The sequence below is a fragment of the Rhagoletis pomonella genome, unplaced genomic scaffold (assembly GCF_013731165.1).
Source record: "Rhagoletis pomonella isolate Grant_MI unplaced genomic scaffold, Rhpom_1.0 Rhpom_scaffold_00007, whole genome shotgun sequence".
Taxonomy (NCBI): domain Eukaryota; kingdom Metazoa; phylum Arthropoda; class Insecta; order Diptera; family Tephritidae; genus Rhagoletis; species Rhagoletis pomonella.
Window position 1 is genome coordinate 52,910,122 of NW_023458561.1, and position 26,513 is coordinate 52,936,634.

Sequence of the window (26,513 nt, forward strand, 5' to 3'; positions counted from 1 at the left end):
TTTTTTGAGGAGAATCGAAGTAAGCTAAGAAAAATTTTTTTAGCACTTGAACTTTGACTTGGGCGAGCTTAAGACATTGACCAAAATTTGTCATCTTTCACACAAATTGTTTTTAAAGCATAATGAACAATATTACGGCTAAAAATCGCTTTCAATAAAGTTGGTCAACAGCCAACTTTCTTTAAGATTTTGATTTCACTAATCGCCTGTGAAGGTTGAACATTTATAAACCTTCTCTGGTTGAACAATCCAAACACAAAAGTTGAGGGTTTTTTTCAATATTCTTTGAAGTAAGTTTACCTGACCCAAGTTTGGAGACGATTACAATTTATGAGAAGTCATATGCAAACGGTTTCGTCATTTTCCTTGTCCATTTTAATCGAACTTGGGATACTTGGTACTCAACTGAGTCTTCTCAATTTTCATCCCCTACCTAGTAGATGAACGGGTCAATATCCATTAAAAAAAAATTAAAATAATCTTTATTTGAAATAAATTTTCACTTCGACTTACTTTAATTACATACATTTGTTCGACTTAATTAAGTATTTAGTATATAATCGTGGTTTTATTGTTTCATTTATGACTATTAAATTTTATATTATTCGTATTAGGTGATTCTATATCGATGTAAGCGCGATTTGAGATTAACAAAAAATTGCTAGTTCGAAGGTATTTATAGTTAAAAGGCTGTAGGTAGCTATTATATTTTGCTATTATTTGTCCATGAAAATGTTAAAATTTTCTTTAGCTACGAAAACAAGAACACGACTCACATAGTAAAATACTGAGTTTTGACAACAATAAAATATTTACTCGAAATGTTAGACATCATGTTTATGTATGTATGTAAATATGCATAAGAATAGACGCATAAACTAAAATTACAAACAAAAAAAAATCAGTTTATAAATTATTAAATAAAATTAGTACAACTTATTTTTTTTTCGTTTACATAAATACTATAATGAATGTTTGAGTACAGTTAAGTAGTAGAAGACAATACAAAAAGTTTATAATGATAGATACAAATACATTTGGTATGCAGTGTAGATGTGTACATAAATACGTTTAGTATTTATTGTTTGTTGGTGACTGGTTCTTGTTGCTGTGGTTGAGCTTTTGTCGGCTGTGCGACTGCAGTTGCAGCAATTCCGCTTTTTGTTGTTGCTCATTGACGTTGCTGGCGTTGAGAGCTATGCGTCGCTTATGCAATATCAACACACCACATCCAACGGCTATGCGTATGTACGTATGCATGTGTTGCATGCAACACGTGCCGACACGATGCGTTGCAACAAGTGCAGTTCGGGGTTTCATGGCTTATTGCTTATTATTCGGCTTTTCTTCTTATTTTTCATTTGAACACACACAGAAAATACGAGTACTGGGTACTGGGTACGCAGTTCAAGGCGCCAGTTCTGTTTTTATTGCGATTTTACTTTTCTTAAAATTATTATTATCATTTTTTATTTCATATATGTTTGTATGTATGCAGTATGTGTATTTGTTTGCATTTATTTGCATTTAAGCGTAATCGCGTGCACTATCCAGTTTTCTCATCTGTATATTTTAAGAAAGGTGAGACACGTTTTAATAGACAAAAATCTATGATATAAATAAATAAGATTAGAGAAGTAAGCAAATGAGATAAGCAGGTTATAGGCTATGTACAAATGTATGTATGTATGTATGTATAGTGATGCAATGTTTCTTGTTGGCAATAAATTTTATTTTTTGTTGTAATTGTATGAGAGCATGTTGTATGAGTAGGTATGCATGTAAATATGTATTTATGTAAATAAATAGGTACAAAGTTTAGTTTTTTTTATATGTGAGTGCAAGTGCATCAGCGCGTGAGCTTGCATAGATAATAAATGAAGTGTAATTTCAGAATTTCAGCATTCGATTGCGCGGATCGTTTCTATAACTATTGTATAATATGAATTGCAAAAGCACATATATATTTTGCTCAACACAACTTGCCTCCGATCCGCACAATCAAACACTCGGAATTCGTTTGCTTTTCGTGTATTTTTTTGTTTTTGTTTTTTTTTTGTATTTTTATAGTTTATTTCTGTTTAGTAGAAATCTGAGTCTTTCCAGCCTTTAACAAAGCTCACCTCACGCTCATCAGCGTGTGTCCGATATTTGTCGGACACTTCAATCACTTTAACGCTGGTCATGACTAGGGGCTTTTCCAGCACTTGGGTGTAGATAAGCGCCGCTGCTATGCCACCAAGTATGGGACCTGCCCAGTATACCCAATGTGCATCCCAATTGTCGACGGCAAACGCTGTGCCAAGTGTACGTGCCGGATTCATGCTGGCGCCAGTGTAACGAATTGTACCCAAGTGGCCCAGTGTGACAGAGAGTCCGATAGCGAGTGGGGCAGTGTAGCGTGAGTCTAAAAGGAGTAATAGAGAGAAATAGAATTAGAAAATAAATATGTATATTAGGGTGGTCCTTAAAAAATCAAATGAACGATTGATTTCAGTCTCACCCCCTCAATCAGTAACGCCACTGCCACAGATATCACATATGAATTTTGGTCCCGGTTGGAGACGGTCTCTATAGAGACTCAAAAAATTAAAATGAATTTTTTTTTCATCTAATTCCCAAAATCGATACTACCATAGTTAAAGATAGCACATATAAATTTTGGTCCCGTTTGGAGTCGGTTAAGGCGTGCCGCAAAGGGGTCAAAGGCCAGATGCCTCTATGGAGACTCAAAAAATTAGAAATACATATTTCTTTCATTTAATACCCGAAATCGAAACTACTAAAGTCGAAGACATCACATATAAATTTTGGTCCCGATATCGGGGAGGTTAAGACGTTTTCATAGGGTTATCTGAACTTTGAACTCTGTGCGACACGCTTTAACTGATTCCAATCGGGACCAATATTTTTATGTGATATCTTCGACTATAGTAGCATCGACGTATGGGTTGAGGCTTAGGAAATCTGATGTAAAAATTATCTTCCTATATTGAAGCACCACCCTAATGTATATACATATGTACATGCATAGATGAAATATGTGGATGCATTTATTCCCACAAAGAAATAAAGTGAAATTGCTTCGCTTGGATTTTAATTTTTTATAAGCATTTATGTATGTATGTATGTGTAACGACTTCGAGACAATTTCTCTAATTCCGTTTGGCCTCTGAATCTAACTGGGAAAAAAGGAACTCTTTGATAAGACCTTCCGCAACCGGTTGGCTTCCAAATGTTCCTCAATATTGTCACAGAAGCTTTTCTATGACAAATGTTGGTAACGAAGGTATATTCTGTCGAAATCCGCTATAAAAATCTGTATTTTCTTAACTTTGGTCCAAAAATTTCCGCGTAACTTCGCTAATCTCCTTTCTCCTTTGCGAATTCGCGCCAATTGTTCATTACGAGTGCAGATAGATCCTTCTGCACGTGGTCCTCCCCTTTTATTCATAGGGCCTTCGCTTTCGTCATCCACCCATGACTGCCGAGGCGAAGGACATTTTCACCGGCGCTTCATCAGCCATGCGTACAACATTCTTAAGCCAGCACAATCGTTGTATTTTTTGTCTTTTTCGGCACATATTTAATACCAACCAACCACCGACCATTTCATGAACCAATATCGAAAACTTACATTTTCGATGCAAAACACCGAATTCTAAAATCAGTTAAATAAATTCTTAATTCCCACCTGGTTTACTAGCATCACAAGCACCAAAAACGGTGAGCACCAACACCAGCCCCAAGAAGAACTCAATACCGAGACCCTGTAGTTCGGTAATATTCGGCGCGAGATGTGTGTGACCTAAGCCATTATAGTAAACCTCATCGATGAGTGTCTGAAATGTCAAAATATTGCATTAAGTATTTATATAGGTCAATTAAAGAAACAGTATACTCACACGAACGGCTGCGGTGCCGGCAATAGAACCCAAACATTGGAATATTATATAGAATACAGCACGCAAAACGGTCACACGCCCCGCTACCAATAAACCAATAGTGACGGCTGGATTTACGTGACCGCCGCTAATATTGCCAATAACCTAAAGTGTTTGAAAATGTTTAAATATTTTGTTGTTGTAGACTATTTACGGCAGTATCGTTTATGGTATTTTAGTGTTATTTAGTGCTGGTACATACATAAGTACATAAGTTAATTATTACAATATTTACATCTGGACACGTTTTCATTTTTGAGCAGACAAAATGCATTCACTGTTTATGTGCATACAGTATCGGTCATATCAATAGCACCCCCATTTCAAGGTCATATTGTTTGCTACTCATGTTTATTTGTTTATTTTCAGAAATTTTCTATTAAAATACGAGTTCTTTAACAAAACACATATAAACCCAAGTTTAAAACTTGGCTAAAAATTACCGTTGACGAATAAAAACAATTTATTTTTATAAGGAACAAACCCGCAACACCTTCGGCAAAAAAAAAATCAAACAAATCAACGGTAATTTTTGCCACTTGCAACTTGCACATTATCAAACTAAAATTGAATGGGATATAAAACTGACTAATACTATTGAAAAAAAATTTTAAATTTGGGTGGAAATTTGTTGCATTTTTTGTAGTCTTTTACAAAGTTTTGAACTTGGGTTTATATGGGTTTTGTTAGAGAATAAAGTCTATTTTAATTGAAATAAATAAATAAGTGGCAAGCAATATCACTTTAAAATGGGGGTGTTATTGATATGACCGCTACTGTATGTATGCTTGTACGTGCACTCGTGTAATATAAATATACCTACGCTAATTTTGTGGGTGAACTTGTACTTCATCGTTATTCACTATTGCCGCCCTATGCACCAATATGTATGTTTCTGATTTAAAATCTAATATCGGGTGATCCATCTAGACCTTTTTTCTAATTTTAAATTAAACACTTGAAATAGAACTGGATGTCGGAATCTTTATTATAATCCGAAAGAAAAATCTCTAAAATTTACTTTTTTAAAATAATTGCATTCAAATGTTGGCCATATAAAGAAATAACCGTAAATAACGAGCGCTACCGCACCATGATAACGAACTTTTTATTGCCTGAAATTGAAGCCTGTTACATCGGCAACATTTGGTTTCAGCAAGTTATTGTGTGATACCGCATCCCTGGATTTTGATATAATTTTGAGTCATGTTTTCATGACTTGTTTGAATCAATTGAAATGAAGCATGTTGAGATATTTATATTTAGCAATAATTAAAAATAATACTAATTTGATTTTCTTGTCGCGTAAATATTTTTGATAGGGATAGGTTTTGGATTACGGTGATTGAATCGGGTTTTCCACACCGGCTACCTCCGGTTTTTTTTTGTGGATATAACTAGGTGGTTTATTTTAAATCTTAATTTTTCGAATATCGAACAGATCAGCTTTTTTTTTAGTTTAAAGGAGGCACATCTAAGCAATCAGCCACGGTGGCAAGGGCACTATTCAATTCCGATAAAAGTCAGAAAAAGTGCATACTAGAAAACGGGGCACCCCTTAGTTCTTTCCTTTTGATAATTGTTAGCATCCTCTAAATTTATACTTAGAAACGTAAGGTTTGGTGCCAGCACCTTTTTCGGCAAAAAGAAAAATTTTGGAAGGCGCCCCAAACCCTATCTTCGAAAATTTTTTTTTTACCACTCTAATGTACATGTGTGTATGTTTGTAAACCCAAAGTCGTATCAATATCCAGTGAATAGCAGCAGCATTCGATTCTTTATGCTACTAAAAGTGTTCTTAAATATATTTCTACTATATATATGTACTTGTGTATGTATATATGCATATACATAGATAATTATGTACATAATGTGGAACAAGGAAAACAAGCATTCAACAAAACATACTTGTCTGTGCTTATATTCGTTAGAAAATGTATATACTATATAACTAAATTCGAATCGGAATGCATACGGTTAGTTTTGGGCATAGCTTGCAAACCATTTAAGGATATGCGAGTGATAGGCATCGAAAAAATTAAAAAAAAAAACGACAAGCCAACATGTATATGGCATCTGCTTTTTTTTTTTAAAAAGGCGATACGAATCAAATAAAAAATAAGTACTTATGCCAATCAAGTCGAAGTAATAAAATCAACATGTGTCTTTATGACCACACGCTCCTTAATAACTATCAAAAGTGCATACATTTGTATATACATATGTAGTATGTACATTAGACCGTATCGAAACAAAAGTTCGCCCTACAATCCTGAGTCTTAAGTATTTTTGCGAGGCAATTTGTATTTTTTTTTGCCGAACGTAAGGGTTGCCATTTCAAAATTTCGTGTTATCTTTGATTTATGTACGGTGACGGAAATGTAAATAGGGAAGATACATTTTAGCAAGTTTTGGATATTTTCTTTGTTTAAAAAAATATTAATTATTTTTTATGAAAAAATAACTTAATATATATATATACACACATAAAAACCATGTTAATCAATATTTTAAACTTCGAAGAACATTTATAAAATTCGAATAATGTTAATTAAGTTCAACAAAATTTGGAACTTTTTAATCAGATGTTTGCAAAAAAAAAAAATACTTACATTCATTGGACTACAAAATTGCATACTGAATGTTTCTAAGACATTTAATTACAAAACTCAAACTGTTGATGAAACTTTGTCGGATTTTCCAAATTTTTGTAGAAAGTTTGAAATTTCGACTTATATTTTTTTGTTAGATAACGAACTACACACTCATAAAAAATACTAAACAATTAATAAACGAAACACAAATATCCCAATAATGCTAAAATGCCTTTTACCTATCTATATTTTCGCCACTGTACACGTTCTTGCCCCGAAGAGACAATTTTTTTATTCCTTCAGACCCGTCGAGAGGGAGGGGGAACGGGTGAATCCCCCGGGCCCGAGCTCTTTAATAGGCCTGAAATATCGGAACCATAACTTGTTATTATTATTTTTTTTTTAAGTACTCAGCGGTGTATGGCGAGCTAGTTTTTGCTTGCTTGTATGGTGGTACAGCCTAATGCATTATTGCATACATATGTACATATGTTTATAAATAGCTAGGTAATTGTCGTCACTATTGAAATGCTTACTGTGATTGCTATGAAAACAGCCAAGCCAAAAGCCAACGCCTTAAATGTGCCATCTTCGGGTTGGGTACATGCGCCGCATGCGAAGAAATTCAATAGGAAGTTTCCTAAAAATATGAATAATTTTTAATTTTTATTACATCATTAATGTGTAATTAAAACACTTCTTGATTAGAAATTAAATAAATAAAAGAAATGGCACGTACCCAGAAATTCCGCCACAAGCGCCTGCCAAAGGCGATGCTCCTTCGACTTCAGCTCATGTACGCCCAGTGAGTATTCAAATTTTGCTGGCATATCTGTTTATTTGCCTCCAATTTTATGCTTTAATTACTATTTTGTAAGTAAATTCAGGCAAAGAGCTCTTTCTTGCTAAAAAAAAAAAGAGATAAATAAATTACGTGAGTAATGAAATACAAACACATCTACTTACAAATAATAGTTATAAGTATTATTTATAAGATTATAGCAAAGTAGCCCATAAAAATTCGTGCACGCGCCTTGATGGATCATTAACATGTCTTAAATAGCGCTACTAAAGCTGGTAAACAAACAAATAAACTTCGGCTGTGGTCGACTACTTGTAGGTACATTATGCATAATTTTAAGTCACACTGTCTATGTTGTGTGCCAACAAATGTATGCCGACGAATTTTATTGCCATGCTAATTACTAAACCGAGACTGTCCGACGCCGCCGCCTAAACAACTGACCACCCCAGATATAGTACACTGCTCGTCATGTGAATAGCGCGCCCTTTTAATTCGTAGTATTTACAGTTTTCATTTTGTTTATTTAATGCTAATTTATTTTTTATAAAAATATAGCATATTCTATGCGCAAATTCGTTTTAAAAATTTTATACAAATTAAAAAATATATATATATATCAACAAAGGGGTGTGTTATCTTAATGATCTGAGTTGAATAAGTCAATAATATTTTTAGAAAAATTTCGGATATGCAAAGTTATAGCCCATACAATTTTAGTACATACAATAAAGTGCAAGTTTCAAGTGGCTTTAAAATAACGTTGATTTTTGACAATTTTTTACGAAGCTGCGCATCTTCTTCCATACAAAAAATGCTATGGAAGAAAATGCGCAACAAAAAACAAAAAATCAAAAATCAACGCTATTTTACAGCCACTTAAAACTTTCACTTTATTACACTAAAATTGAATGGGCTACAACTCTGCATATCCAAAATTTTTCTAAAAATATTATTTATTTACTTATTCACCGCAGGTCATTAGGATAGCGCACCCCTTTGTTGATTTTTTTTTTTTAATATGTAAAACATTTTAAAAACGGATTTACACGTAGAAGATGCTATATACATACATATTTTGTTAAATCGAGGAATATTAAATAAACAAAAGAAAAACTTTAAATACTACTATTCAAATGACGAGGAGTGTTTAAGCACTCATATACATATCAGCTGATAACCAGAGTTTTCGTATAAATAACCGTTTAGCTTAGGTTATCTAAATTGGCAAACGACACTGAAAAGCGTATTTATGCAAAAATGTATGCATTTGTCAATTGGCTGGCGCGTCATTTTTCTCACTTGCTACTATAGTTCGCCGCCTATGATTCGACGTACATACATAGATGTGACTAGTCACTAGTGGCTTGTCTGAATGCCATACATGTGTACAAACAAGTTGCTCAAACCTAAAGACAAATATACTTTTTCGCCCACTTGCCTCATTGATATTTACGAGTATGCGCTCAGCAACATTCACGGACATTTTGTCTTCCATTGCTGGCGGCAGTTGTATGCGCTTAGCCATAAAGTCAAAGAAAAAAAGGAAATGACTTGTAAAAATGCATCACAGATTTGCATTTTGCGTTAAATTTGCATTCGAAAATTTCACTCGTCAACGCTTTCGTTCGCTTCAGTAGTTGCATCTAAGCATAGTGAATAAACAGCGGTAATAAATATCACTGCATTCGTTACACTTGAAGAAAATAATTGTTATTTTTACGATTCATCCATAAAAACCATATTTTTATATTGTAAATAAATGATTCCAAGTTAATTACACTGGCATATCTTACTACATAAAATACAAACATATGTATGTAAATAATTCTTTATAAGAGTGGATTGCAGATTTTATGCAATTCGTTTGCGATGTTAAACGTAAAAAATATTACACACAGTATTCTCTGGACTAGGGACCGTAACAGTTACAACTTTTAAAAACTTACAAAAACATCGCTCTTTAACAATTATTTTTTGGCTTTTATTTAATGACTCGTTAAATAGCCGTTATTTTTTACTTTTATTTTATAAATCCAAAATAACACTTATTTTTTATTTTTATCTAAATAATCTGCGAATAACAGCTATTTATGATTTTTAAATTATATGTCTTAGATAACTGTTATCGAAGACTTTTATTTATAAAAGTCATAAATAAAAATCAGTCACTGACCTTTATTTTTTAAATCATACTATATAAAAGCCATTTTTATAAGTAAAACTGCGAAAAATGTAAATAACTTTTATACGAATGATTTAAAAAATAAAAAAATAATTTTTATATTCGATTTATAATATAGATATCAAAAATAATTGTTATTTTGTTAATTTTGCATAAAAATGAATATAAAAATTTATTTTTAAATAAAAATGTATATCTGAATTTGGGTCTCGGTGAGAAAAGAAATCTATTGGTATGTATCACTTAGTTGTAGAACATTTCCTTCATAGTGAATTTTTCAATGATAGTTTGCATCAATAACAAATATGTTCGGTCCCTGCTCTGGACATAAGAAACGATGAAAGAGCAAACAATAAACTCTAACAAATTCATAGATAAGACGGAGTCGTATAACGGTAGTTATAGCTCTCTTATTATTAAAGAAATCACACGCTAGGCAGTCGCTCTGTTTGAAGTCTCGCTTGGGATCAAACGGCTCGGGGAAGTTATTTTGTTGCTCAAAAGCATAGTTTTGCAGTTTTGTAAAATGACTCTCTCAAAAGAAGTCAGATAAATGGGGATCATTCTGGGCAGAAAAGAGAAGCGTACTGGGAGGACTATAACTGTAGGAAAAATAAGGCTTGGATGCGGCACATGATCTAAAGGAGTGTACGTACATACGTTCCGTTTTGTTCTGTAAAAATCTAAAACAAGGAAAAAGCCGAACAAGGTCCAAATACTATCCCGCCAAAATCGGTACGAATGGTCACCGTAGTTATAACCTATGTCTGTTTGACGCACGCTTTTAAATTTTTCGCTCCCTCTTTCGCGAAATGAAGAATAAAATCGGTGATTTTTTGCTTTTAAATAAAAACTATTTCGAAGTAAAATACATACTTACATTTAAAAAATAAGGATTATATAAAGACTTGTCGCCCGAAAATTAATAAAATCTAAAATCGATTCTTCCAAGGGCGGGAAACTACACTTAGAAGAAATTTTCTAATTTTCAAATCCGCCAAACGCCCGGTTGCAAAACCACCATAATGGCAAAAATTAAATTTGGTAATCCTGAACTCCGTGCACCGAGCTTCATGCATAAAAGTCGTAAAATCGTTATTCCAACAACAAGTTTGTAAAATGACAGATATATGATGAAATACCGCCTACCAAGTCAACGGGCTTAAGAAAAATATATTTTAATCACTCTCCTGTAAAATGTGAGTTTTGCAAAGACATCGACGATATATACATCCATATGTAATATTTATAATTAAGGTAGGAAATATGCTGTGAAGAAACAAATTTTACCGGAATTTTGCTAGTGAACGGATTGTACGATTTTGTACATGTTTCCATGAGGTTAGATGTATTTTTGTAATAACAAACACAAACACAAGATGTAAATTAATGATCTCAACTAGATTTACATTCATTTGTGTTCCAACACAGAAAATTATGTCATATAGTTTAATTTAAACCAACACATAACAAGCTAATTTTCCATTGCTACATACAGACATTGGACATTACTAGGCGGTGTCAAAACAAAAACAGATAAATTAGAAAAAAAAAAAATGAAATCATCTCAAGAACACTTCATGAGCGCACCAACTAAAATGTGTAATACGAAAACAAGTTCTCCTCGGCTCAGCTGTTTGGCTATTTTTATATCCACTCATACACAACTTTTGATTATTTCATGTTACTTATGTACATATTTACAGTCATAAATAAGTGTGCTAGTATGTCTTTTCATCGTTGTCTTAATTTTACGCTTTTGTGTGATATTCAATTAAATTTTTTTATTGACTAAATTTTGTTGGTGCAAACTGTTATATTTTTTTCTCATATTTATCTGTCTGCCTGTGTTTGTTACTTGTTTGGTTTATACCACTTTATATGTATGTACGTAGCCCAATTTAAGCATCAAGAATATACAAAAATAACAATAAAATAAAATGAGATAAAAAAAAATTAATTTGATTGCATCATGAACTGGAGCTTACCTCATTCTAAAAAGCTAAATATTTCAATAAAACAATCTGCCATTCTAATGTTTTTGTTTTGTTTTGTATTCACCTTCTACGTTCGTTCACTGGTCGTTGTTTTTGCTGATACATCAATGATATAAATGAAAACGTATGTAACTAAATACCATAAAAGTATTTATTTTCAAATACGTTTAATTTAGTTATATGAGAAATGGAAATGGCAACTGTTAAGATATGGAACTATTTATATTCGTTGCTGACGTGCGTACGCATGCGCCAAAGCGGTTATTGTTTACACTGAAACCACTGTAAAATGAGCAAACAAAACTTGTTAACACCCAATCAAATTATAATGATCATAAAAATAAGCTGATCTATGATTGGATAATTATGTCCAATAATATGAAAGTTATTTGCTCTTCTAAAGTTTTTTTGTAATTTCCGGTAAAAGGTTATACACGCGCTTGGCTGCCACCTATACTTTTTTTATGAAATGATCTGAGTGAATTGCACACTCTAAACTAACCCTATTCTATCCTTATTGTTTAAGTACTTGGAATACCTAATCACTATGCTCTTTTTTGCTAGAACGACTAGGAAAAAGTTGGTCACACTTAGACTCATGGTCCCCTGTGATACCGCTTGGGTATAATATATCTCCCAGCTCCCCTTTCAGACACGTCAAGTCTTGAAAGCAATTTTTTTCGCATTCTCTTTTATGTTTTCTATTTGCTTCCACACGCGTCAACTTTAATTGAATTCAAGTCCTTTGTTCTTTAAATTGGAAGGAAAAGATCAAAAGAGACAAGAAAACTTGAAACGAATTGACGGTAAGGAGGTATCTGTTCTTTTCCCCTCTCTTCTCACCTCCTTCGCCTACGAACGAGCAGACTTGAAAGCAAGACTTGACGTGTCTGAAAGGGGACCAGCTTTCCTATAAACAGTTTGTCCTTTGTAAAAATCTTAAAAGAGACTTAACCTCCACGAATCTTCTAAATAATCGAAGAACTACCTGCATAGAAAAAAATTCTCAACTATACCGTGCAAAATATTGGCACAGAATGTGCAGTATCGCCTCCGCCTCTTCATTGTTTTGAAAGTCCCCTTTCAGGCACGTCAAGTCTTGCTTTCAAGTCTGCTCGTTCGTTGGTGAAGGAGGTGGAAAGAGAGGGGAAGAGTACAGATACCTCCGTACCGTCAATTCGTTTCAAGTATTCTTGTTCTCTTTTGATCTTTTCGTTGCTTCCCGTTTAAAGAACCAAGTAGTTGAATTCAATAAAACTTGATGCGTGTGGAAGCAAAGAGAAAACACAAAAGAGAATGCGATAAAAATTGTTTTCAAGATTTGACGTGTCTGAAAGGGGACAAGCGCAATAACCGCAGAGGTAACAAAGATAATTTTGAGCTTGCTTAGGCTTAGTAGGTCGCTCGCACGCTAGCAACTGAAAGTTGGCACCACTTCGCTTCTTGTATTAAAGCTAAGCTCGGTTTCGTCGTCAACTAGTCGCTAGTTTCATAATATTTTTTCAGAAATCAAGAGTTTGCGGGATTGTCAGGGAATAGTATCTATTTCATCCCTTATGTCCCTTTTCTAACAATTTGTGACAACTCGTACCAGTTTGTCAGCATCAAAATTTCGCCCTATGGCGCGATAGCTTGAAAAGCACTTTTTATTAAAGAGAATGAGTCAACCAACTTTTATGGAGATTGTCTCAGATTTTTCCAGTGCAGTGTGCGTGCCGATCCCCATCAGCCCAAAGACAATTATATGAAGTGGTTGACACGAACTAGTAAAAAAAAATGTCTGTACGAAAAAAAAGAAAATTTTGAAAAAAATTCTGCAAGCAATTCTTCACATAGCAGCATTATTTTCATTGCTTTACCGATTTTCTTCCGAAATTTCGTAAAAGAAGCGAAGTGTGGTTGAAATCTGCATCCGAATTGATGACTTTCAGTTTACAAAATTAATTAATAGGTACATATAACCGTATGTATGCATACATACATGCCTACATATGATTACATATGCAGAATGCATTAGTCAGAGCAAATTTTCCCACTCAATAAACACAGTCAAATATACTTAACAATTTTGAATGACATGTAACATCCTTTTACTGGCATTATTACATGATTCATATCCATTACTAGATTACTTCCAATTAAATAACAATTTCACACAGTTGAAAAGGCTATTAAATAAAATGGAAATGCCATCTCTTTGTAAATATATATGTACACAAATATGTAGTGAGTATGTGTTTACACAAATGGTAGCCCAGGTAATTTAATAAGAAAAATCTAAATCGGCAAGTGCATGAATTTGTCAGATCAAATTTGCATTTTTTTTACTATTTCATTCAGAAATGCTGTCAATGTGCGCGTAATAATTGTTGCAATGATTGTAATTACAACTCGTGATTAATTAACTCCAACGGATGCTATACATTTTTTTACTTTGTACGTACATACTTACACACATTTAGTATTTACCTGATACATACATACATACATTTTACGGAATGAATGTAATGTGTTGCTATGCTAATTGGAATAATTGCGAAAAGGCTTATTAAATAAAGCGGCATTTTTACAACAAGACAAGAAATTTGCCATTCTGACCTAAGGTGCTAAAAGCGAATCCATTAGCAGTGTGAAGCTCATGAAACATTGCAGTAAGTCAATGTTGCGTTAATTTTAGGTTTTTTAATTGGCGAACATATGGAAATTAACTTTAAAGGCAACTGGCTGGCGGAAATTAAAAAAAAAAATAAAATTAAATAAAAAATATAATTATAATATTATAAGGAAATTTAATAAAATAAGTTTATTTATTGATTTATGTATTAGCAAATGTCGCTTGCTCTGATACGAAATTTTGGGTTGGCCATTGCAAAAAAAACCTAAAGCTAATCTATACGGGTAAATCTAAAAAACAGGTACACTTAAAAAAATTTTTAATTTACAAATAATTAATCGTAAGTGCTCATTTTACTCAATTTTAAACACTTTGTGTGTAATTTTTCTCTACGTGACAAATTTAGTATGTAAAAGTAAGCAGACAGTGTTTAATTTTGCACATATTAGGAGAGGAATATGCAAAAATTTAAACAACAGTTTTTAGATGAAACTTTAAACATTTTATGTGTAAACTGTGAAATTGTGAACGATAAATGTTTAGAACTCCAAAACCAAATTTTAAATTTGTTCTACGCCGCATATATGATAAGTAAAAGTAAACAAGCAGTGTTTAAATTAATTAACACAGTGTATAAATTTGCATTCATAAAGAGAGGAAACTGGTTACCTATCTTAATATGCGCAAATTTAAACAAAAATTTTTTAGAGTGTATTTTATAAATAACTTCCTCAGTTTAAAAGTTATTTTATTAAAATCTTGCACATGACTACTTTTAATATTTCCTTAACTAATTTAGAAAATCATCAAATTTATTTGCAAAATTTTAGTAAAATAACTTTTAAACTAAGCAAGTTATTTATAAAATAATTAAAATCTAAGTTAGTGCTGTGTGGAAATTAAGCCCTAGTAAACCTTACTTCGTTCGATATCTGTATTGTAATATTTGATTGAACGTATTAAATTAAATTAATTCAACTTTTTTAGAAGGCGGCTACTCTTTGTGTGCAAAATTTCATGCTAATCCGCACAGTCGTGGCGTGATTGAGCCACAAAAATCCACTATAATAGACAATTATCCTAAAATCAAACCCAATATAAATCTTTATATTTATCTTTGCCTTTTTCTTAATCCGAAACTTATTATTCATATTAATCATACTATTAAGTTTAATCTCATTCCCTGTTCCTAACTCAATCTGCCATGTTCGTAAGAAATTATCCAAACTTCCTCGAAACTTGGTGCTTTCAATAAGAACCTGAAACCAAGCGTCAAAGTGCAGAATCGAAGACGAAAACCTAACCATAAGCGCAGAAAACCCGAAAAGTTTCTTCAAAAATCAAGACAATGCTAATCACATATTTCGATAGCAAAACAATTACTCACGCATATTTTCTTGAGGTTCCGAATACCAACCAAACCAGAAAGTTTGTCTCTGTTTACACCACTATGCAACGAGTAGCGTTGTTCGTAAGTTTTTGGGTACTAAAGATTTTTTGCAATTTATTACTAAACAAATGCTTTAAACGGAACTTTTTCGAAAACTTTTAATTAGTTATCATATCTATTGTATGCAAGCTATTTATATCATTAATTTTTAAGCCATGACCTTGACAACATTCATTAATTACCAGGTGTACGCCTGCATGCATGTATGTATGTATGTATATTTAAATACGACTATTTCCTTCTCACTTAACACTTTATTCGAGCAATCATTTTCGCATTCACCTGCACTCATTATACTTACTACTGATCTCATGGAAATTAAGACTGTGACTACAGTAATTCGTATGCATGTAGATCATTGCCCATTGGAACGTATACTTATATTTGTATGTATGTATGTACATATGAATGTAAATGCATGTATGCATAACTTTTGCTTTTTACCCAATTTGCGTTTCGAATGCACGTCCAAGCGCAACGACTTTTCAAAATGTTCATACAACTCCCCAAGTCAAATTAAAAATTACCGAATGTAAACAAAAATATGTATTAAAAAGCGCAACCAATTTGTTAAAAAAAAATTTAAACACGCGATGGCAGCGCACGAGTAAAGTTGCTAATGAATTTTCGCGATATAAAAACAAAATGCAAAAAAAGAATGCGCTCACAAGGGCTGATTGTTAAACACAAACAAAAAACATATGCATATGAATATAAGAATATGTACATATGTACATACATACATATATGCCTTTGTGAAGGTGAATGTACACTAAATGTAACTTCAGACTCGTTTCAGATAACTGCACCATTTTTTGCTCCGATCCACAATTGAATTTGTTAATCAATGTCAATGCTTACTTGATATACATATTATCATTTATTTATTTATGCATGTGATATCATATATAGTATGTTTGCAAAACGATCATTCGAGCTGTAATACATACTCATAAAAGCCAGAAGAATGCATGCCCACTACTATTTGTTTGCCGCCAGTAAAACTTTTATGTAAAAGTAAAAGCATCTTAGAAATATGTAATAGGTACTTAATTAATAAACAAAAGTAAGTGATGCGCTTCCAGTTGACAGCTGTGGCGCGCTTTGAGACTTTGGCTCATTGACAAGCTATCACTCATTTCAAATAAATTGTCAGCTGATCGATTTCAAAGTGAGCCAGGCATTATAGAGTTTTTACGTACATATATGTATATGTATAAGAAAAAGTTTATAAATAAATATTTGCTACTTGAAGCGAAACCTACTAGCTCAATTAAGCGAACAATAAAGCCAATGATGAGATAAGCTGAGCAAGCGCAAATATGTACATATCAGGGTTGTTGCGAATATTCGCATTCACAAACGCGGAGCTTCCGCATTAATTTCAACATTCGCAAATCCTTATAAAAAAAACCTGGCAGGCACGAAATTGAAAACCGAATTTTGTTCGAAATTTTCATCCCTGGAAAATAAAAATTCATTTTCCATACCCACCTATTTAGACGCTCGCTATGAGCACAAATTTTTCAAACCATCAGAAACCACAGAAAAAAGGATTAAAAATTAATTTCAAAAACCAAAACGAAAAATACTGATGACGTTACAGGTTCTCCAAATTCGACAAACAGCCAAAATAATGAGAATGATTGAGATGAATGAATGGCATCTAGTAAAACCAGTGGTCGTTCGGCTAATCAATCTCAAACTCTAATTATGTATGCCGTGCATAGTGATGGCACGATTAATCGAATAACCGATTATAATCGGTTATTTTCATTCTTTTAACGATTTAAGTGTTTCGAGACTTTCCATTCGATTAATCAAGCGATTAACCGATTAATTTTCAAAATAATCCAAAAACAAAACCATCGGAAATTGACTACATCACACAATAATGTATGAGTAAAAATTACGTAACAAAAATTGGAACTGTTATCACTCAATAATATTAGCAACAATAAAAGTGTCACTCCACTCAATACATGCATATGTTACTATTTGGGAGGTCTTTTACATACTCGTATTCTGCAAATTTTTTAAACGATATTTTTGCAAAAAACCGCAACACAAGTTTAACCTAAGTAGCTAAACTAAAAAAACACAACGCAGGTATGCACATATTTTCATTATATTTTCCAAATTCGGTGTTACGCATTTTCTTCGTTTTTATATGGAAGAAAATAACCAACACCGTTACAAAAAAAAAATTATAAAAATCAACGGTATACAAAAATTTAATGGGCTACAAAACTGCATATCAAAAATCTTTCTAATAAATCTACTTATTTAAAGTTCGAATTTTTTGTTGATTTTTTTTTATATTGCACAAAGTTTGATACATTTATACATTTTTTTGCTGAAGAATAAGCTGTATTTAAAAACAAATAACGAAAATTAAATAACAAAAAAAATTTCGTGATGTGCTATAATTTTTGCACAGGGTGTAAGTCAGTTTTATAACTTATAAATATTTTTTTATTAATTTTCGATTTTAATCGAAACGACCGATTAATCGGTTAATTTCTTACGATTAATTGCAATTATTAATCGAATGCTTTAAAGGGCAGGGAATGTGCCTTTTTTTGCCTTACTAGAGTGGGACATTTTTTGAAACGAACACCTTTTGCTTTATTTTAGAACTCAACACGAAAAGAGAAAGGGGCAATAAAAACGCGGCATTTTTTGGTAGAAACGAAATCACCAGAAATGTACGCAGTAGCTATTTTAATCTAACTTAAACAGCATTCACCACAAAAAAATTTAAATGTTGTCTTTACAAAGTATATTTCTGAGGAAAACATCGTGTTGTCTATTTTTGCTGTAAAAAGTTATGGTCTAGCATATGTGAGTTTCGTTTAACATTCTCATAAAAATCGAATTTAAAATATTTCTTAGGCAGCATATTTTGAAGCCATTTAGATAAAGATGGTGGTCCATTGCAATTAACAATACAAAAATACAAGAGTACCTACCAAATTTTTAGCACTGATACTGATTTGAAATATTTAAATTTAAAAAATTTTTTTTTCTTTTTTTTTAATCACCAAACCTCCCAAAATAATAGGAATTAATTAAATGTTGATGACTCGTGCCATTGAGCACACAACAAATCCAGACCAATTTAGTTATTTATTGAGTAATCGATCACACTGACAAGCCATTAAAAGTCATGAAAATCATTAAATTTCAATATGCAATATATAGTACATATGTATGTACATATGTATATAGTATTTACGTATGTGAAATATAAGTACATACATATAACATGGGGGGTATAGATACATATTTATATGTATGACATCAATTGATCGCTAAATTATTCAATAACCATTAAAAACTATATGACGCCAATTTTCTAAAAATCTTTCTGAGCTCACATTCATACATATATGTATGTACATCTGCAAATTTTATTTAGTAGTATTAAATAGCCATGAGAACGTGCTTTGCCTTCTATTAGCCCCTGTTAAATAAAAATTATTAGTTTTTTGTTAAAATTGAAGCAGGATAATACTTAAATACTTAATAACAGCATCAAGTAAGCTACACATAAACTCTAAATATGAAAGTAAAATAGCTGACCAAGAAAAAAGCAGAAATGAGCTAATTACTTATGTATATACAGTCACAGTTAAAAGTTAGTATACACCTTGTTCTAATATAATATTCTCAATTATCTTCATGAACATTTTTTTTCGTTAATTTTTTATGAAAATAAGTGTAGTTCATTCTATAACATAAACCATGTAAATCAAAAAGAAGTAAAAGTGTAAAATTTTCACCCTTTATATAAAATTCACAAAAATTCAAGAAAATGTCAACAAACTTTAAAACTTTTTATTCAGAGTCTTTAGAAAATTTTCTAGCATGCAGTTTTGTAGCCCATTAAATTTTGCTACAAGAAAGTGTATGTTTCAAGTCGCTTCCGTTGATTTTTTAGATTTTTTTTTTGTTGCGGCCGTTGCGCAAATTCTTAAAAATCAACAGTAATTTCTAGCGACTTGAAACTATAAACCTGCATACTAGAAAATTGTCAATAATGAAAAAGTTTGAAAATGTTATGAATTTTTTTGACTCCTTGTGAATTTACAATTTTAGAAAAAGATCTTTGGATTGGTTTATTCATAAGATACTCCCATTAAATTTTTTTTGGAACCTATTGTTTCACTATATCAGCCATATAACCACCCCCAGCAGTTTCCGGTTGACGGCTTGTTAAGTCAATCTCTTATTTATAGTCTACAGAAGCATGCGAGCTGTTCGTAAAGTACTTTATCGGTTTCTTAGTCAGAAATTTTATTTTACACTGCGATGCCGTTTTCCTCTTTCGCCACAATTTTTTGTCATTTGGCGCTATAAAGAAGCAATTTTTGTAACTTTTAGTACGATAAAGCAAAATGGAATGTGGTTTAGTGGTTTCTTTGAATACACTGCATTTTAAAACGGAATATATCTACGTACATATGTATGTATGTATAGGACATATGTATGTATGCTGATGGATGTGGGAAGTTTATTTCGTCAACATTTCTTGTTTATGAATTTATCGTTTACAGATATTACTTTTGAAATTAAAAATAGACATACAAATTAAACACAGTATTTATCGAAATACATACAAGACTATATATGTATGAAAACATACGTTTATATATGAATCGTACGTTTGTTAGAAAAAATTGTTTCGCGCTTAACTCAAAAAATATTTTGTTTTGTTGAAGATTCTGTGTATTCTTTCAGCAAACGAGCGATATGTGTGTATTAGGGTGGTCAAAAAAAGGTTTAAAATTTTATGCACTCACTCCCTACGATTTTTCTAAATGGAATAAAAAAATACCCGTACTTTTTAGTTAAAAAGGAAGGTTTTTAAAACCGCCTTAAAGCACATGAAGTACATTGAAGTGAAATATTTTTTTCTAGAAATGGTATAGAATTCTTGAAAATCTAAATTTTTCGATCGGAAAACTCTGTCTCTCTTAAGGAGGCTTGTATTTTTTGGGGCTCTTGGTGGACCAATAGAGAATAGTAAATATTTAAAAATGGTTAAACAAAAAATCTCGTATTGTTATTGGAAGACTTCTAAAGAGAAACAGAGGCTCTACCCCCCTCCCCCCCTCCCCCTCCCCCCGTGCATGTATTTTCGGACCACCCTAATGTACATAAATACTTAAATATGTGTCTAAACATGCGCAGCTCGATTGACGAAAAAACTTGTCTCAAAATGCCGCACTTCACGCTTTGAACTTGCTTAACTGCGGATAAATTAGTAAGTGACTGTGAATCGCATTTGTTCTCATTGAGTTCTAATTAGCACTTTGACGCCTGGTGGCATCCGACAACAGTATTAAGCAATAGATAAGAATGTCAAAGCAATTATGGCTTGAAAACAAAAAATTAATTTTAATACATGTACGTACATTAGGGTGGTTCAAAAAAACGCATGTGAAAAAGAAAAGTCGGAATTTTTATGCTCTCACCCCCAAGGAGTTTTCTATACATAAAAAAAATATACCCCTGCTTTATTTCGAAATCAAAAAAAATATTTAGAGGTCGCTCAAAGCGCTCAAAGTTTTCCATGTATTTTATATGGAGAAAAAATACTTTTTGTAAAAATGGTATAGAATTCTTGAAAATCAATATTTTTCGATCGGAAAACTGTGATTCTCTTCAGGAGATTCCCAATAATAATATCCAATTATTTATTTAAACAGTTTTTCATAGTAACTATATTTTATAGGTCCGCCAAAACCCTCAGAAAATGCCTGAAAATGCAATGGGGGATAAATAAAAAAATCTTTAGTACTAAAAATGGTTAAATAAACAATTGGGTATTGCTATAGGATGTCTCCTGAAGAGCACCAGAGTTTTCCGATCGAAAAATATTGATTTTTAAGATTTCTATACCATTTCTACGAAAAGTTCCTTTTCCCCATATAAAATACATGGAAATCTTTGAGCACTTTGAGCGACCCCTAAATCTTTTTGATTTGGGGTAAATTTTTTCGATATAGAACAATAAAATTCCGACTTTCTTATTTTGGACCACCTTAATGTATATACACCTTAATGTATATACATAGTTATGAGCCTACATTACATCGCGAAAAAAGCTAGGATGTAATACAACTTTTAACTTTGGATTGAAATATTTCCAATGCGAAATTCATCCTAACCACTCTATCGATATTTAAAAGTAATGATCAATTCATGACCTTCAGTTTATTAGATATCTTTAACATTTCACTGCATTAAGTAACAAAGAATACTAACATGTCTTTAATTATTCTACAATCTTCAGCAAATATATACATATAAGCCAGCAAAACCTCTGGCACTTAGATGCCACACCTGACTTCCTCATTTCGTTATGAAGCGTAAAAATCACGCGACACTTTATCTGCTCCAGATTTGCGTAGGAATTTATAAGCATACATATAAGCAAACATACATATTTACATATTGTATACATACATGTGTATGAACTGCGCCTATATATTTGTCAATAAAAATCCAATTTACTTAACAGCAGACCTGGTAGATTAGGCGTCATAGGCATCAAGCCAATACAAGAATTATAAGCGATAACTTTTTCTTTTGCAGTTGTACAAACACAGAATTTTATTAGGGCTTAGTTATTTATTTACTTGCGAATGATAAAGTTTTGCTTTTCTTTTATGGCTTGTATTGGAGATAATAAATAAGAGCGCTAAAAATAATGTCTTTAGTTTCTGATTTAACCACTACATATGACGCCTAATTAAGGCATATTCTTCAGAATTGAACACCATTACCGTAGTGCTCACTAATAAGGCTACCGCTTAAATGCACTTTGCGCTAAATTGAGAAAATTTTCTGCTCGCGTATTTTCTTATGCTTTGTACGAGTTTACACAAATATACATACATACATATGTATGATTTAATCGTTATAATTCATCGAAAAAAGAGCATTTTTAATGTGCGTACTGCAACTCAGTGGAGTGCAATGGAGTATAGTCGTGGTTCTGAGTATGACGACTCTTTCGTCCTCGTTCACGCACTCTTGGGCGACGTGAGCAACCCATATGCGAGATGCGGTAATAAACCCGAGTGGAGCCTTGGGTCACGGCAAAAAGAGAGGGAGCTTCTGTGAGGCCATGCCGACATATTCGGTTTAAGGACTTACTGAAGTCAGCAGCGTCTGTTCACCAGTAGGTGCGGCTGCCAGCGGGCATCTGTCTGGGAGCGAACGGCTCGCTATATAAACGTGTATTCAGTTAACAAATCACCACCTCCCAGCAATGGGTTGTATGCTGGATTTGCGACCCGCCAAGTAAAAACCACTTCCAGTGATAAAGAGACACAAAAAGCCTCGGATGAGACCCCCGACGATATGACGACCACGGCAAACGTTTAGAGGGCTACACCCTGAGGGCGTGCACCTGGAATGTCCGGACTCTTAATGGGGAAAAGTGCCTCTGCCCGGCTGGTTGAGGGACAAAAGCTGACATCACCGCCATCCAAGAAATGCATTGGACGGGGAAAGGCAAAAAATGTCTGGGGCCTTGCGACATCTACTACAGCTGCCATGTAAAGGAGCTTGAATTCGGTCTGTTGGAATTGTATTGGGAGAGAGAATTCGTTGCCGAGTACTGTCGTTCCCTCCGCTGGACGAGCGTCTAGCCGCAATCCGCATTAAAGCGAGATTCTTCAACATCTCGCTCATTTGCGCCCATGCCCCAATGGAGCGCCCATACAAACGCTGCCCCCATCATGAATCCCGGGATGTTTGGGACCTTAAAAAGGCCGGGATCCCGGAATTAACATTCCTGCAATGACCGTAGTGAAAAGGTGAGAGCTGGTTTCCTCTGCGTTAGACGTCAGTTAACTTGTAGCTAACTACTTTTGGACATAAAATATCAATAAAAAGCATTTTTTAATTTCACTTTTATTATTTTTTTTACACATTTTTTTTAATTGACGTTCAGCATTGCACATTTGTTTACATATTCTTCAGTAGGTGGCCCCTTATCCGAATTCCGTCAGACATAACATGAAAATGATAATATAAATTTTGGAACTTAATTTTTTTTTGTCCTGAATTCGAAAAAGTATTGGAAAAGTGCAGAAAAAAATTGATTCAAAGCAGTTTTTGTGTGAGGATTTTTAAATAGAAACTTGTAAAGAAAGCAAACTTCCGATTGCGTCTGTATGACTCTTGCACGATTTTACAACTCATTTAAAGTTGGTTTTGTCATAGCTAATTAAAAGTTGGTTATTTATCGAAATCCCACAAAAAACCTAACTATAAGTTGGTTATGTTTTATCAATGTTTATCAGTGTGGCTCTAGACCTGGCAAATCCACAATCGCCCAGGTATTCACAATACGCCAAATCTTTGAAAACACCCAAGAGGAAAGGATCGACTGTCACCCTCTATTTGTCGACTTCAACGCCGCTTTCGACAGCGTTAAAACGAGTTGCCTATACGCCACGAACTCTTAATTTTGCATCCCCATCGCCGCGAAACTGATACGGCTGTGTAAAATTACGTTGAGCAACAACCGAATGGACAGAAACGCTCCACACCAAGTGGAGAAGGGCTTGGCATTTCCAATTGGCGTCAGTTGGCACACACGGGGAGCGACTGGCGTAGGTACTTTGTTGAACTCCGCAAAAATCGCTTAGGCGGTTACAGCGCCAAATAAGAAGAACAATGTAAAAAAAAAAATAAAATTGTGATGAACTGAATCTAAGGATCTCGCTATCAAGCATGAATAAGCATTGTTTGGTTGATGCCCTAAATTCGCTGTTCCACACTTTAATAAAAGCAAATAAAATCTTAGGCCTTATCGCGAATTTCATGTGAACAAATATTCCCAAAAATTATAAAGCAAAACAAAAAAATTGTTTCCCAAATTGTTTTTGTTTTGCATGTTAAATTATGGGAACGATTTTTTCACATGAAGTTGGCAATAAGGCTGCTTATGAAACGATCATAAAATGATTAAAAAAAAAAAAAACTGAAGGATCAAAAGAAAACTTTTTTACCGATAAAACCAAAGTAACGACTACTATCTTCTGATTAATTCATATAACTGCAACGAATCAAACATGAAGAAAATTAATGATCTTCCACAATGTTTCTTATCAGATGTGAAGGCATTTATTACACATAAAAAAGTACTAAACAAACCACTTTCAGTTTCGTCCAATAATAAAACCGATAAATATCGCTTTTAAGCTTAATTATCGCCGTATAATTAATAATTCCAACAACATAGGTACAACATACTTATAACACACAAAATACAGACAAATAAGTTCATTAACTTAACGAAACTCGCTACAGATTCATGGCTTTCCCGATATGTATTTTCACTTTCATATGTATAGTATACAAAAACAAAAAATATTTTAAAGTCACTCAGCGATTCGGTAATACGAACTTGAATTGCAACTAGGAAGAGTTCATCGATTAACTGTATTTTAATATTATATACGTACATACATACATACAAAAACATGTTTATTTATATGCCTTGCAAAGTATCTATATAAGCAGAAACAAAATATCTACATACTTATATACATATGTATGTATGTATGTATGTAATTAAAAATATGGAAAAAAATATGCAAAATAAAATTTGCCCACTTAAATATTTTTCACAAAATCGCTGCCTCACTTTTACACGCACTTCAAATCCTCCAAAAATTAAAAAATTTAAAATAAGTACATAAATATGTATTAAAACAAAAACACTTATCACAAAATAATTACGATTCCAAGTAACTGGAATTTCTTTTATACCTTTCCGATGCTTATTGGCTTATAGTTGACTTTGAAAAATCACAAACTAATTATTGTTTAAAAAAAATGTTGCCAGTGTTGGAGGATTTTGTGAACTGACAACACCTGTTGATCCGCAGAGCTTTAGCTGCGTTGTGCGCACTTTAACGTCTAAACAAATACTACACAATCGCGAAAACAGCAAAGCCCAAGACAAGCCGACAGCAAGCAGCAACAGCAATGATCAACAACAATGAAAGCAGCAAAAACAACAGAAAGCTAGCGCCAATCCAACGACAGTAAAAGCCGATAGCAGCAACAATACCCAATATGCACAAAGCAAACACTTTTCCAACTTTTTTCCAATCTTTGAGAAATTCTTGATTCTCAAGTGGATAAACAACAATTTTCTCCAACATTTTTCCCAAGGTTTGACTAGAAGTTTAATAAAGCTTGAATTCAAACTGATATCCCAGCTTTTCTCAAGTGGAGAACTCAGTTTATTTTGTATATATATATGTATATTTTGTATTCCCTTTTGTTAGAGAATGGATTAGTTCTCCATTTGAGGTTCACTTGAAAATCAACATTGGACCTTGGAATTTGTGTTGGATCTCCACTTGATCTCCAATCCAAATGTTTATTGGGTACAGAGTGATCAAAACAGCAGCGAGATATGGCAAAAAGTGTCGTTGGAAATGGCAGTGGCACTGGCATTGCTTTTGGTAATTGTTTTTTGTATTTATTTTTATTTTTTGACACCGCACCCCACAGACCACCCCCTACATAAGAAATAATTAAAAATACATGATAAATGTACGCATATACATATATGTATACATATACATATGTTTGTACGAACATATGCATGCACATACATATGTACATATATGGATAAGCATGGAAAGCCTATTGCAACACAGCAGTTGTATATAAAATTATTTTTGTAGCCTGCTCCTGCTGCTACTTATCTTTAACACTCTTTATTCTGCATTAAACACTTTCTGTTACATAGTGTCGTTTGTGTTGATCATCGTAGCCTAATCGCGCTAAAGAAATAACTGAAAAGCTACTGTTCGTCTGGATAAAGGAAATGTGATATAATTTTGATTGTGAATTTGTAAGAGATTAATAACAATGGTCGGCAAAAAAA

The 26,513-nt window shown here is 33.0% G+C and overlaps 1 protein-coding gene across 2 annotated transcripts; it reads right to left on the minus strand.

Annotated features, from left to right (window-relative positions):
• Positions 1 to 455: 455 nt before the first annotated feature.
• LOC118743061 (aquaporin AQPAn.G) lies at positions 456 to 25,524 on the minus strand. 2 transcript variants are annotated; one of them, XM_036475541.1, is made up of 7 exons: positions 25,382 to 25,524; positions 7,278 to 7,443; positions 7,075 to 7,178; positions 3,906 to 4,049; positions 3,695 to 3,842; positions 2,124 to 2,407; positions 456 to 1,563 (listed from the first exon to the last, which is right to left on the minus strand). In XM_036475541.1, the coding sequence occupies exons 2-7, from the start codon at positions 7,366 to 7,368 to the stop codon at positions 1,528 to 1,530; spliced, it is 807 nt and encodes a 268-aa protein (XP_036331434.1). In that variant the 5' UTR covers positions 7,369 to 7,443; positions 25,382 to 25,524; the 3' UTR covers positions 456 to 1,527. The 2 variants fall into 2 exon arrangements, with proteins under 2 accessions (XP_036331434.1, XP_036331433.1); XM_036475540.1 differs by lacking the exon at positions 456 to 1,563 and having other exon boundaries at positions 1,592 to 2,407.
• Positions 25,525 to 26,513: the final 989 nt, after the last annotated feature.

Excerpts from the sequence above, each read along its gene's own strand:
- LOC118743061 (XM_036475540.1), bottom strand. The coding sequence starts at position 7,368 with ATGCCAGCAAAATTTGAATACTCACTGGGCGTACATGAGCTGAAGTCG. Across the intron at positions 4,050-7,074 it reads CTGTTTTCATAGCAATCACA|GTTATTGGCAATATTAGCGG; the intron begins GTAAGCATTTCA and ends CAAACACTTTAG. Across the intron at positions 3,843-3,905 it reads CCGGCACCGCAGCCGTTCGT|ACACTCATCGATGAGGTTTA; the intron begins GTGAGTATACTG and ends TTGACATTTCAG.